This window comes from Rattus rattus, chromosome 4 (genome assembly GCF_011064425.1).
Source record: "Rattus rattus isolate New Zealand chromosome 4, Rrattus_CSIRO_v1, whole genome shotgun sequence".
Taxonomy (NCBI): Eukaryota; Metazoa; Chordata; class Mammalia; order Rodentia; family Muridae; genus Rattus; species Rattus rattus.
Window position 1 is genome coordinate 176,454,976 of NC_046157.1, and position 13,406 is coordinate 176,468,381.

The window sequence follows — 13,406 nt, forward strand, 5'->3', positions numbered from 1 at the left end:
CAGGGACACAAGGAAAGAAAAAGCAGATGCGTTACAGGGTGGGGAAGAGATTTCAGTGACAATTCTTCCTTAGGCTGCAAGGCTATTATGTAAAATATTGTACTTCCCCTTAACAGATCCAACCATTTGACTTGAAAACAGGGGAAAGATAAAAGGGGGAAGAGAGAGACAGCTCAAATATTTAAAGTGGAACACCTAGGGGATGGCGCATTTGAAGAAACTCTGAGTTCCTTAGGAATACCCATTTGCCACGGAGTTTTGACAGACTGTCTTCCACTCCTCTGCTTTAAACTGACTGAAGGAACAATCACCACGTTCAGTCACAAAATGAACCACCAGCGTCTACACCCTGGAGACACACATGAGGAGCGTGAGCAGGAGAGGCTGGTGTTTTTCTAAATACAGTGGGATGTATTAACACGTCGTTTTGAAGAATAGGGTGCAGAGAATTACTTCTGTTTCTTGTGTGTTTGGGCTCTCGCTACGGAAAAATGAACTCCCTTGCCTCAGGGAGAAATGAACTATTGGCTGTGTGTCCCAGGGTGGCCCATCTGGAAGGGCTATTTCTTTATCTCAGTTGTACAGGTTGAGCAATGCGCCTTCTTTGAGGACAGTATGCTGCTTGCCTACTGAAGGTCGCCATTGTCCTGCTTGGCTCTTCAAAGGTACTGTGAACTGGTTCTGAACCTCAGTGAACAAAGTCCTCGGGGAAGCACAGAGTGAGGGCATGCGACACAGACTACACAGGGCCATGGCTGCTTTGTCCCCGATACAGAACACCTTCCTGCTCTCAGTGCTGGGTCAAGGAGGAGGGTGGGTAACCAAGCGCACCCTGGTCTAGCACAGAGGCCATGTGGTCACGGCACATCTTCCTTGCAGTTTCAGGCAACAAAGGGCCATCCAGGCTTCAGGGCTGGGTGGCTGAGCCCCACAACACCTCCCCCCACTCCCTGGAGTACAGTGTGGCCTTTCCCCATTTCTGGGAATCTTCCAGATTTGTCCTCTGGGGGGCTCTGTCCAGATTGGCCTTTGCTCTTCTGCAGAAAAAACCTGGTCACTTCTCCTGGCAACATAAACAGACCTGCCCTTCTCACAGTCCGTTCACCCCAGGACTCAGCCACTGGCTGCTGACAATATGCCATCTTCCGTTTCTTCATTGTGATTCGTGTCGGAGTTTCTTTTGAATCAAATTATTATGTCTCCCTAGTGGGCTATGCCATAGGACTTACCTTGTTAGAACAAAATCAAATACAGAACCTGCACCGAGAAAGGCTCTGTCGCCTTTCCACAGCACGTTTCCTTCTTGTGTGGCCACATCTCTGTTTGGTTACTTGCTTGCTAATGAAGCCTTTCCGAGTTTAGGGCAATTCTCGGACACTGCTGACTTGGAAAACACAGGGAACAGATTAGCAGGGGGAAGCCACTATCCCAAGGGGTCTTGAACAAAGTGCATGACGGGGTTTGCCTTGTTGATTGGAGAAAGGCAGGAGGAGCAAATGGCCGTGTGCACGGGGTTGGGGTGGCAGCTGAGTAGTTGTCTCCATCCTTTTCCCTAGACACAGCTTGGTGCGGATGGCCTTCTTAGCTCCAGGGGGTTTGGAGGCTAAACAGTCCAGAATAGTTTTCCATTTTCACATTTTCCTTCACGTGTCTCCGAGAAATAACTTTTAAGAAAACAAGGTGCTTCTATGAGATAGCTCTCCATCCACACAAGGAGGGTCACGCCTACTTCCTGGGGCTGTCTCTGCTTCTCCTAGATCATAGACCACCACCACATCAATACTTCTCTCGCATGGCACCTTACACCCTTTAGTGATCGTGGCCCTCACGTCTTTAACATCTGTGGTGACTCAGGCCTGGGGCTTTCCCAGAGCACTGATACTCTCTTGTGTTTATGAAATGTGTCCTCTTTCAACTTGTGGGTAGTTCCACTCCTGCTTTAAAGAAGAGTCACTCTGCCCCAGTTTGGTTCAGGTGTCCCCAAGTCCTTCATAGTACCCTCAACATGTATCTGGATCATGCAGGTTCTTAGCGGATGCATAGCCGTCCTGACCTAGTTCCTTCATCACACTGTGATCTTACGGGGGTGGGCACTGGAGCGCTCCCTTGTGTGTCTGTGGCAGTGGGCAACTCACAATAAACTTGTTAGTAGAGCACTTTGTCTTAAGCTCACTAACACCCTGAGTGTTTACTCACAAACACACGAAGGATTGCTGTATGCCAGGTAACAATCTTAGTCCTTATGATACGTTACATGACTTTAGTCTTCACATAACCTCACAGGGCTGACACTGCACCCACTTCATCTTATGGATGGAGAAACTGAGGGCCATATAGGCGGGGCGACTTGCTCAAGATCTGGAGGAAACACTACCATTCAGGGTAAGTCACAGCTCTAAATCTAGCTGTCTCAGTCAGGGTCTCTACTGCTGTGACAAACACTGTGACTGAACTTGGGGAGCAAAGGGCTTATTTGGATTATGCTTACACAGCACTGTTCATCATTGAAAGGAGTCAGGACAGAAACTCGAGCAGGACAGGAACCTGCAAGGCAGGAGCTGATGCAGAGCTGATGCAGAGGGGTGCTGCTCACTGGCTTGCTTCCCATGGCTTGCTCAGCCTGCTTTATCATAGAACCCAGGATGGCTATCCCAGGGGTGGCCCCACCAACACTGGGCTGGGCCCTCCCCATCTATCACTAATTGTGAAAATGGCCTATCCTCTTACCTACAGCTGAATCTCCTAGAGGCATTTTCTGATTTGAGGTTCCCTCCTCTGTGATGACTCTAGCTTGCGTCAATGACATAAAACTGGCCAGCGCACTAACTGCATTTAGAAAGCAACCAGTTAAAGATTTTCTTTATCTACCCTAGGATAAAGACTGTGTGGGGTTAGGAAAATCAGAACAAGAATACTCGATAGAGACAAAGCCAGGGGTGGCCAGACTTCAGGTCTCGTGTGAGATATGCACTTTTACATAGGTTTGCCTACCCAACGCCATTGCTTCAGACCGATCCCTTGTAATTACAGATCACAGGGGGATGCCAGCATCGGTCTGAATTGTCACATTAATCCCAGCATGGGTTCACTCATGGCAAGGGGTGAGTGACTGAGTGACGAGATTATTTACGTATTTTTGGTTGTGAGCCTTGCCTTCAACAGCCAAGCCATCTCTCCAGCCCAGTGGAATTATTCCAAATAAAATTTTCGAGTTTTACATTTTTGCTCAGTGGCTCCCCTCCCACGCGCTATTTCACATTTTCTTTTCCCCCTCCTTTTTTCTTTTTTCTTTTAAATTTGATTATTGATTTTTGAGTTTCAAGATTATTGCTTTAAGATCATTTCCCTGATCGCTGAATGGGTTGAATGAAAGAGGAAGATATTTTTTTTTGAAATTCATTCACAGACAGCATATCATTTTAACATGTAACAAATCTTAATGAGCTGTCGATCGGCGAATGTTTAAGATGAGTTCAACGTACCCTAGTTTGCACCTGCAGATTCGTGGCCCTCAGGAGGCTTGGGTGGGAAGTAAACTTTGCAGGCGTTCGGATATGCGTCGCCCGTAGTGTGTTACAGTAGTCACGAGGTGGGTATTTTTAAACAGTCCAAGAAAAACTGGACTCAGCTATTTTACAAATTGTTATTTGAGCCTATAACTAATCTCTCTGACATTAACATCTTTAATAAACATGCAAGCAGTATCTGCATGCAGAATATTGGATAGAGCCAAGACAGCATCTCCATTCATTAGTCTTATGTTTTCTCAATAACCTAATTTTGTCTTTCATAAGATATTAATGCTTTTGGAAGTCTTACTCTTCTTAATCCTATTAATTCCTAAGCTACCCTTTAAAAGTGCGTGAGGCGACATGCAAAAGGCTGTCAATTTCACCGAATTATACACTGAGCTGCTAAGGGAGAGTCTGAGAACTTCAGGGCTGCTGAAATACAGAACTTCATCTGGAAACGTCTTCTGGGGTAAATGTGACTCCGGGGACATAGTTGGGATTGGTCCCCATGGCTTTGTAGCCTTCTGATCTCAGATCACTGCTGCCGTAGCAGGTGGTACGTGCGTGGCCGGGCATAGCATGTCTGTGTCTGCGCTGGGCCAGGGGCTGTGGTTCAGCCACTGTTGGTGTCCTTTGTGGTGGGATTTTTCATAATCAAGCTGGAGAGAGAGTTCAGCCTAAGACCAAGCTGGGGCCCACAGTAAAGTGGCCCACAGTGAGACATAGAACATTGTTTGATACGCAAAGGTAGCTGATGGTTGTTCTGCTCTAATTCTAGTTCCAAGATTGTGGGAATAGACAACCACTCTCCCATTGAATTTAAGGCGCATACCCCGGCACTGGTAGGGTGGCCAAGAACCCCAGATTGGATGGACCGTGGGCCTAGAAGGAAACCAAATTCTTTTGCTACAGGGACAGAGCCGTGAAGTGACTCCTGCGGACATTCCGCTATACTCATTCATGAGTGCCTCACTCAGCCATCATCAGAGGAGCTCCCCCCTGCAGCAGATGGGAACCAACATGGAGACCCACAGCTGGACAGCGTGCAGGGAGAAACTTTGGAGCACGAAGTTCTAGACGGGCTGTCTCCCTTATGTTATGCAGAAATAGCGTTAAGTCCAGAGGGATGAGCGACATCAAGGAAATGTCATCAGGACATACAGGAACCCACAGAGACTGCGGCAGCATGCATGGGGCCTGCATAGGTTCAAACCAGACAGGTTCCCAGGACCACAAGGGGGACTTCTAACCAAGAAGATCTCTGTAACTGAAACCTGTTTGCAAAGCAAAACCTTTTCTCCAATGGAGTCTCACTGGTCTCGTTAAGCGCACATAAGGGGTGCCCAGTAATAGTTGGCTAACGCATAACAAACCCAATGGTGTTTTTTGCCTCATATTGTTTTGTTTGAATGGTTTTTATCTTATTGGTCTTTTGCTTGTATATTTCATTTTTTTGTTGTTTGTTTGTTTTGGTGGGTTATTTTGTGTATGTGTGTTTCTTGTTTTGAGTTTTACTTGTGTTTTAAAGAGAGAGAGGGAAAGAGGGGGGCACAGAGTTGGGTGGGTGAAGGGGTGGGGAGGATCTGGGAGGAGTTGGGGGAGGGGGAGAGCGTGATCAGAATATATTGTATAAAACATTTCTTAAATAAAAAAGGGAAAAGCACAAAGTCATTAGTCACATGTATTGTCTCCTCCAAAATTGGCACCAAGTTTCGTAAAGTCTGCTGGATCCTCTCCTGCTACTCTCGTGTGGCTAGTGTGGTGTACACCACCTGAACTGTAAAATGCTTCACCACGTTAACCAAGGAGCCTGGGACTTGGATGCCAGTTTATGAAGACTGCGGCCAAGGCGCTGATCCGAGACTCTGTAATGTAGATTTCTATCCTTCTTAAACCCGGAGGCAGACGGGAGGAGCCCCTCTGAGCACTTTGCAGGTGTAAGCGCAGGGTAAGATGACTGCATAACAAAGAGGGACTAAACTAATAACAAAGCAACACTCTAGAGCCTGATAGGAAGGTTCTAAAACCGAGCTGACTCTATAGATAAGGGATTGATGGAAACATATCCCAAGGCTCAGAAGTCCACTCTGCGCAGTTCCGTTTCTCTCTGAGAAAGCATGCTCTTCCCAGTGACCACACGCTTATGTTATATTACATCACACTGTATTCACACACATACACACATACACACACACACACACACAAATCAATGTAATCCTATCCCCCCTTCCCCACACACAAACCTGCACACACTCTTGGTGGATGGTGTGCTATTTTGCACTGAATGTTGTGAAGTCAGAAAGTTTCCTCTGATTCTAGAATGAGTTTCTAGCAAAACCTGCTTGATGAGTAAGGCTGAGAAGGAGGGAAACTGATTTATATAAGGTAGGAGGATACCATGGTTCCCCGGAACATCCCTATCAGCAGTGCACACTCTCAGATACTGAAACTCCAGGAGAAATTACAGCCAGCCATGCCAACAGCCAGTCCTTTTACTCCTGTCTGCCCTTTGCAATGTGGCTTTGCTAGTAGATCTGCAGTGGCTTTAAGTGGACACTTTTCTTCCTGAGACAGCCACAGAACTTGGACTTAACTTCCTACTTACTGGCAGGAAAACAGTTGAGGAGGAGGAGGAGGAAGAGGAAGAGAGCCTGCAGCCAATTCGTGTTTCTACCCAAGGAAGTGAATTGTGAAATGGTTTTCATTTCCCACCGAACACACATGAACTTGGTCTAAGTCTCCTCACCCCATCTGGCCCTCTGCCTGGCATCTCTAGGATCCGTGCAGTGACAGTCAGCCGCTGGCCCAGGCTCACCTCATACTCCTCCTTGAAGCCATAGCCCTCAGCACACTTCATCTGAGTGATGTGTTGGAGGAGATCTGCCACACGGATAGCTGGGTGAAGCTGTCCCGTCTGATAAGGCACGTCCGCGGCTTCCCGCTTCTTGTAAGTATGGGGCTGTGCTAGGCTGCTGGTGTCGCTGGCCATGGTGTGGGTCTCATCTAGAAAGGAAGACAAAGGAGAAAAGGGGGGTGAACCAGAGGGTCAGGACCGCATGGTGCTAACAAGCTGGCTGCTGACGCCCCTCTACTGTAGGACGGTTTAGCCAGGAAACAAAAGTTACTCGTTTGTAAGTGGGATTGGCGATATTGGTAGCAATGAGGCAGGACCTTTGCTCTTACAAAGCAGTCCAAACGAGATAATTGCTTCTGCAAAGCTCATTGACAAACGCTCCTTCCCGCATTTCAGTGGCGAAATTGGTGAAAGTTTCGGTCTGAAACTTTATCAAGACCTGGTGCAAAACCAGGCTTGTACACACTTCCGAATGTCACCTAACTCGTTTGTGTGATGAGATAAACGGACTCTACAAATGTTCTGTGAGCAAAAGAAAAGTGCACAAAATGGGTTTGGCATAGGAAGCTAGCGGTGGGATGGGCACTTGGTTCAGGAGATCTAAGGAGGGAGGAAAAACCCGAGAGGGAGCCTGGTTTGGGAGCAGTGCTTCGATGAGTCACTTTGCATGCTCTGGGATCGGAAAACTGAACGAAACACTGCGGGCCAACGCGTCACACACAGGATGGCCTAGGACAGCAAGCATGCAGGCCAGCACAGGGCGGCACACTGGCTCTGTCAGGTCTGTGAGGAAGACACACACTCCCGCACTCCCTCCGAAGCGTCTCCAAGGGGCCGGTTGGGGAACTTACCATTGATTGGCACTTTAAAGCGGATACATATCAGGAGAGAAGAGGAGGAGAAAAAGGAGACAGGACGTAAGCAACAGTCTGTGTGGATAACTACAGGCAATTTTACTTTGTGTTCTAGCCTTCCACTTAAATTCTCCAGAGAGAGAGAGAGAGGGAGAGGCGGTCAGAGGGCGCAGCCTCAACTCTGCCATGGCATTAGGGCGGAGTTCTCTCATTTGAGCACCCAATGGCAAAAAGGAGGTGAATGTTGGTATAAAATTGCTTTTCATCCCCCATAAACAGAGAAATAACTAAAGGCTATTTGTATGCAACACGTTTGTCTTTTAAATTTCTTGAGCAAAGCCAATCAAATTGAACTAGAGAATTCATGTCAGAAATTTGGTCAAAGCAGCCAGAAGAGGCTCTATTTTAATGGGTCCTGACTGGTAAAGTAGATTAATGGGTTGCGGCAATGTTATCTACTAAGCATGTCTGAGACAGACATGTCCAGTCGAGGCTACTCGATTCAGAACTTGATCTTCTATGGGTTAGTTCCTTACAATGCTGGGTCCCTCTCATGGTCTCGAGGACGAGCAGGGCTTCTACGAAACCACAGTGCTAGGAGTCACTGAAAAGGAGACGGCAAATCTACTTTCCACGGAAGTAATGAAAAGATATCAGAGAGGATGGAGATGCTTGGGAAATTGTGCATTCAATAGGGATTATAGCTACACTTGTCCTGAGATGACTTCTGCTGCTGTTGTCATTGGCTACATAAATGCTTGGTCCTAAGGAACCCAGCGCCTGTCCTGCAACCCTGCTCCGAATGCATTGCAAAGCCCCGGGGATGCATGGTATGGAAGGTGGTACACGGGGGGTGGAGCTATGTTGCCGTTGCAGAAATGGCACCCCAGTCACTACAAGGCGGCTAAAGACACGGAAAAGAAACAAAATAAAGAAGGGTGAGAACGCTGACTTCATGATTCCTTTTGGCTTTCCCTTTGGATTTGCTTTGATATTTAGCAAGGTCTAGTTCCCGTTTTTTTTTAACAGCACCAATACCCCCTGAGAGTTGGCACGTCAGAGCTGCCTGCTGGCCAAGGCCAAGAGTTTGTCAGCTGGGATGAGGGATCCCTGCTGAGGTACTAGGTCCACTGGGCTCTTAGTTCCTCTGGGAGAAAGCTCTTCTCTGAATAAATACTTAGAGCAATGGAACGTTAGTTACTTTCCCCTCTGTGCCTCTCTTGTTCTCTTTGTTTTTTAATACTTTGTGTCGTGAATACGGGTTGATTGGACTCTCCTTTTTGGCTGGGAGAAAAGGCCACCTAAAGGACCCAGGCTTTTTCAAGTAGAGATACCATGAGGCTGGCGGTGCTTTTAGCCACAGCTGCTGCCCACACTGCCCGTGTTTCTCCATTGCGTGACGACGCCTTGGCCTCCTGTGCCATGTCTGTTGGGAAACTGGGTCGCCTCTCCTGCTAGAAATTCCCGACTCTACTAAAATGAGCCATTAATCAGTTTTCCCTGACCGCCGAAATGATTTATTACTGATGAACAGTACCCCATGTCATCCTTCTCTTGTATTAAAAAGCTACCCATCAACAATTTTCTTAAACTAAAAATAATGTCTTGGATGAAAAAAAATCGGGATGTTTTCTGAATGTATTATTTCCGGTGATTTTTCTGAGAATTGAAAATTAATTCTATGTTCATTAATGAATTAGTTGAAAATACTAACTTGAGAATGGATGCTGTATTTTTTGAGATGGAGGAGGCTTAGTCATTTACTGTCTACCAACTGTCTGTCTGCCTCCATCCATCCTTCCATCCATTCACTCATTTGTTTTTTTTTTTTTTTTTCAAGCAAATGAGGTAAAGTGGACTTAAATTCTCCATGAGAATTGGGTCTTTGTAGGTGAAAATGATACATTAATGTAGTGAATATATTATTTGTGCTGAACTGTTTCCTAACAGAATAACCCTTCCTGTCTCAACGTAAATTGTAACTAATCCTATCCCTCTCCAAAGGACCAAGCTAGACACCCAGCTCTTCTTCCTGTGGTTTTCAAGGGATAACCAGATCCTGGGGTTCTAGCATGGTTTCCCAACCCCACACCACTTATTCCACTGTTTTCCACTGCACAGATTTTACCAGAAAACAGTGATCTGTGCATGTGCTAGACTTATTTTTTTTTTTTCACACCAGTTTTGAAACTTGAATTCTCTCTTCTCAGAAAAGGGAGCCTAATCGACTTCAAAAGATGTCATTAATGTTCCTAATAATAAGGCAGTGGCTTTGGAGAAATGATATTTGTTTAATAAGCTTATCTTCACCCCGCTGTGAAATCTGAATGCTTTCTTCCCTCTGACGGTGCGAGACTCAGCCCTCTCTACCCACGGTTCCTCCAGGACGAGAGCTAAAGAGGGACCTGGGATGTGAACGTGATGCAGGCTCATGCGCAGATCTTCGCCCACCCGGCAACTTCCCAGGTGCCTCTGCGTAGAGATCGCAGTGTCAGTGTACATGAAATGCGCCCATGTCCCTCACCCTTGAGAAGGGTTTAAAACCACGCACCCGCTTTGTAGTAGGTGCTAAAGCCTGCTTGCGGGCTGCGCAGGGCCTCAGGTAAATCATTTCAAATATCCTGTTCCATTTTCCTTAGCTCAGTTTTCTTGCCCTTGGGAAACCAATTTGCTCAAGCCTCCAAAACTCCAGTGTGAAGACCAGAGTCACCCTGTCCTTTGGGAATCGGGACAACTTTGAGAACTGAGAAGCACAGTGGGGAATCTCGGTGCGGGTGGGGTACTGAGGCCTAGTGAGGAGAGTCAGGAAGGAGAAGTGGAAGCTGAGGATGAAGCTCTGGCCACAGCGAACCGGTATATACCTGGAAGTCGCGTTTGTTGTGCTCCTTTCCCGGAAGGTTAGTGGTGGAAAGAGAACACAGTCGGGACACGCTCGGGTTACATATGCGTCTCAAACGCCACGGCAACTCATGCTTTGTCTGCTGATGACAACTGGGTAATGCCATGTCTCCTCACCCCGCTTACATTGTAGGGGCGGGATCTTTCCCCCCTGTAATCCCCCTGCTGGGAGTATTTCATACTTTAAATGCATTCTGCCCCGTCGGGCTAACATTTTAGATCATTTCTTGTGACATCTGACATATCACAGAGTGCACGTTGTTGAGGCGCCCTCCTGCCATTCCGCTGCTCAGAACATCAGTTCCGTTAAAATTCCACTGTGTGATAGACAGCGCTGCTGGGAGCTGCCCTGGGTGGATGGGCAGGGGGTCTAGACCCCGCTGTGATCACTGCACTGCGTGGCGTGGGGGGGCATCATTAGGAAAATGCTAGTTTTCGAAACTGGCGTGTTTTTTTTTTTTTTTTTCCTTTTTAGTGCTTAGAGAGATAAGCAGAAATAACACACAGCCATTTCCACGTTTATGACTGTCACATTGGACAGGATTCGGCTCCGGGGAGTACCCAGCTGAGTGATGACGTGTCATTTGTCTCCCCCTGGGATCAGAGCTGACACTAAATTCTGAACACAGAAAGGGAGAGCCCTGGAGCTGGGCTTGCTCACTGAAGCCCTCTGGTATCACCCTACTCCCACATGCAGCAAACCCTTCCTACCAGTGGCGACCTCAGAGGAAGCCACATCACCAGCCCGCCCCATGCCCCTAGCCCCACTCCGCCCCATGCCCCCGCTGCTAACCATGACGTCATGCACAGTAAAAGCTCCAGACTCCTCTAGGGGGATAGATGATTTTTCTCAGTCACTCCTGAAATAAACTTTGGGGAAGGGGATTATTCTCACCTAAGATTGCAGTTGGCACAAATGGGTCTGCCATACATCGTAAGCAGGGCAACGCAGGGAGAATAAAGAGAGAAAGAACAGTCAGTGATGGACGAGCGAACCCCCACTTCCCCAGGAAAGCCACCGGAAGTCTCGGCTTTGCATCAAGCAGAATGCCCATGGGCCACCGAAGCAGGTGAGGGCGCAGTGGTGGAGGACGTTACCTGGGTAATAGGAATTCGGCACTGAGGTGCTCAGCGTGTTTGTTTTCATTGTAAAGGATGACGGTGAAGACACGGCTGTGGAGAGAGAAAAGCAGGTCAGAGGCCACAGGTAGGTTGAGTTTGGAATCTAGGGCATTCTGCAATCATGGCAGCCCGTCCGTGTTAAGGTAGACCGCTCATACAGAGAAGCTTCTGGGATTCGCTGAAGTCCACGTGACAAGCATGACCATTCTCAGTAGTTTCTGGGTAGCCACTCATCCTTTTTAGGGAACGAACCCTTTTGATCAGACAAAGACTCTTCTTATCCTATAATGGAAAACACCTACAAAGGACCACCACATCGAATGGGGGAATCCAAGAGGCTCCTTACTCTGGGTTTTTTGCCTTGACTTTGTGATTGTGCTTCTGCTCTGAGCTGATGTTTATGACTGCAAATGTGGGAACAAGTCAATATGAAGCTTCTGACGAACAAAGGGAATAGCAGTGTTTTGGTGCTTTGCTAGAAATTCTATTTTTTCATATTTTGAAAATTTGGGCTGGAGAGATGTCTCAGTGGTTAAGAGCACCGACTGCTCTTCCAGAGTTGTGAGTTCAAATCCCAGCAACCACATGGTGGCTCACAACAATCTGTTATGGGATCTGATGCCCTCTTCTGGTGCATCAGAAGACAGCTACAGTGTACTTATAAATAATAGATAAATAAATCTTAAAAAAAAATTGGGTTGCTGAAATCTGGCTCATAAAAATAAAACTATACTGAAAATGAAACTTTTTCCATGTTACTCTTTTAGTCTTTAAAAGATAAAATATATATATTTCTTTGGATTATTTCTCTGAAGAACCACACCGTCTCTTTGTCTCTACTGCTATGAGAGAATGTCAAATCCTCTGATTAACTGGTTGAAAATGGGTATCTCCAGTTTTGCAGGATGTTAACTCTCCTCTACATTGCAAAACGTTAATAACACAGGACCCTTTCACTCCACTAATGCGTAAGGACTGATGTCTACTCAGGGTAGTTCAACATCGTCACCCATGGCTGCAGTTCTCCTAAGAACTGAGGTGACTTATTTGACGCTAAGTTCCTGCAGAGGTACACACACCCTATCCCCACCACATCACCCTATCCACGGCAGTGTTATGGGACCCTTGTGATTACTTGGGGTGTATTTATTTTGATGATGTGTTAAGGTATTTTAGTTGTCAGAAGCAATCCCTGTTGTAAAGGGAAGTGCCTATGTTCATGGCCATATCTTCAAAGGACAGATAGGCCTGCCCGGGGGAGGCCCAGAATCCAGGCTTCCTGTCAGTTACCTGGTTATTGCCCTAAAACAGAGAAGGGTCCCATTTATGCATGACTTTGGTAAGTTGCCAGGAAAATAATAATTGATAGAAAGAGGAACGAAAGAAACTGTACACTTATGAACAGCTCAGGTGGAGAGCACAGGCGGCTTCATGTGCCTGGTAAATGCATGTGAGGCAGATACAAAATAACTATGTTTATTTCTACCTTTGTGTTAAAGTACATTTGAGCACTGGAATCCACCTTTGAACTAAATGTTTGTCTTTAAGTATTCAGACTAAGCCCATTCCCCCATCCCATATTCCACATTCCCCTACTTACGGTATAGTAAAGTGGAAGGCATCACTTCTGTGTGCTTCAGTGGACAGGTTACAACCCCCTCACGTAAATGAGCTTTGCCTCACTTTTAAATTCTCCAGCCTTGTTTTTATTACTATCTCATTTTAAAAAGTGACTCACCTCACAGCTTCTAGAACTTTCTGAGTAAGAACTTGCAGGTATGTATATCTGCATGGTGTGTGTGTGTGTGTGTGTGTGTGTGTGTGTGTGTGTGTGTGTGCGTGTGTGTGTGTGTGTGTGTGTAGTTCAGGCGTCTTTGTAAACCCTCCTTGGGATTGTTCCCCTGGTAGCTTAATTGAGAGGGAATGAATAGAGTATTATGAAAATGCTTACCACTGGGGATCCCTGTCAGTGAAACTGTAAGAGACGTTTCATGGCTAACAGAGCAGGAGGGAACAAGTTCTTCTGCTGTGTTTATTGAGGGGGGGGTGTCAAAGAATTCCAAGGGGAAGGTCAGTCAGAGAGGCTGCATTGGCAAACCTGCTCAGCGGTCTTGCAGTTACTGCCCAGTTAGACCTCCTGTCCAGCAGTAATGTTCCTCCTGGGGT

General features: G+C 46.8%; 1 protein-coding gene across 1 annotated transcript in view; it reads right to left on the minus strand.

The window, feature by feature from the left end:
- The window catches only part of Ptprm (protein tyrosine phosphatase receptor type M), a 681,698-nt gene that overhangs the window by 131,821 nt on the left and 536,471 nt on the right, over positions 1–13,406 (minus strand). The window contains exons 17-20 of the mRNA XM_032901727.1: positions 11,217–11,291; positions 11,014–11,040; positions 7,218–7,229; positions 6,328–6,515 (exon numbers count right to left, since the gene is read on the minus strand). Coding sequence (XP_032757618.1) covers positions 6,328–6,515; positions 7,218–7,229; positions 11,014–11,040; positions 11,217–11,291 — 302 coding nt within the window. The remainder of the gene's footprint in view (positions 1–6,327; positions 6,516–7,217; positions 7,230–11,013; positions 11,041–11,216; positions 11,292–13,406) is intronic.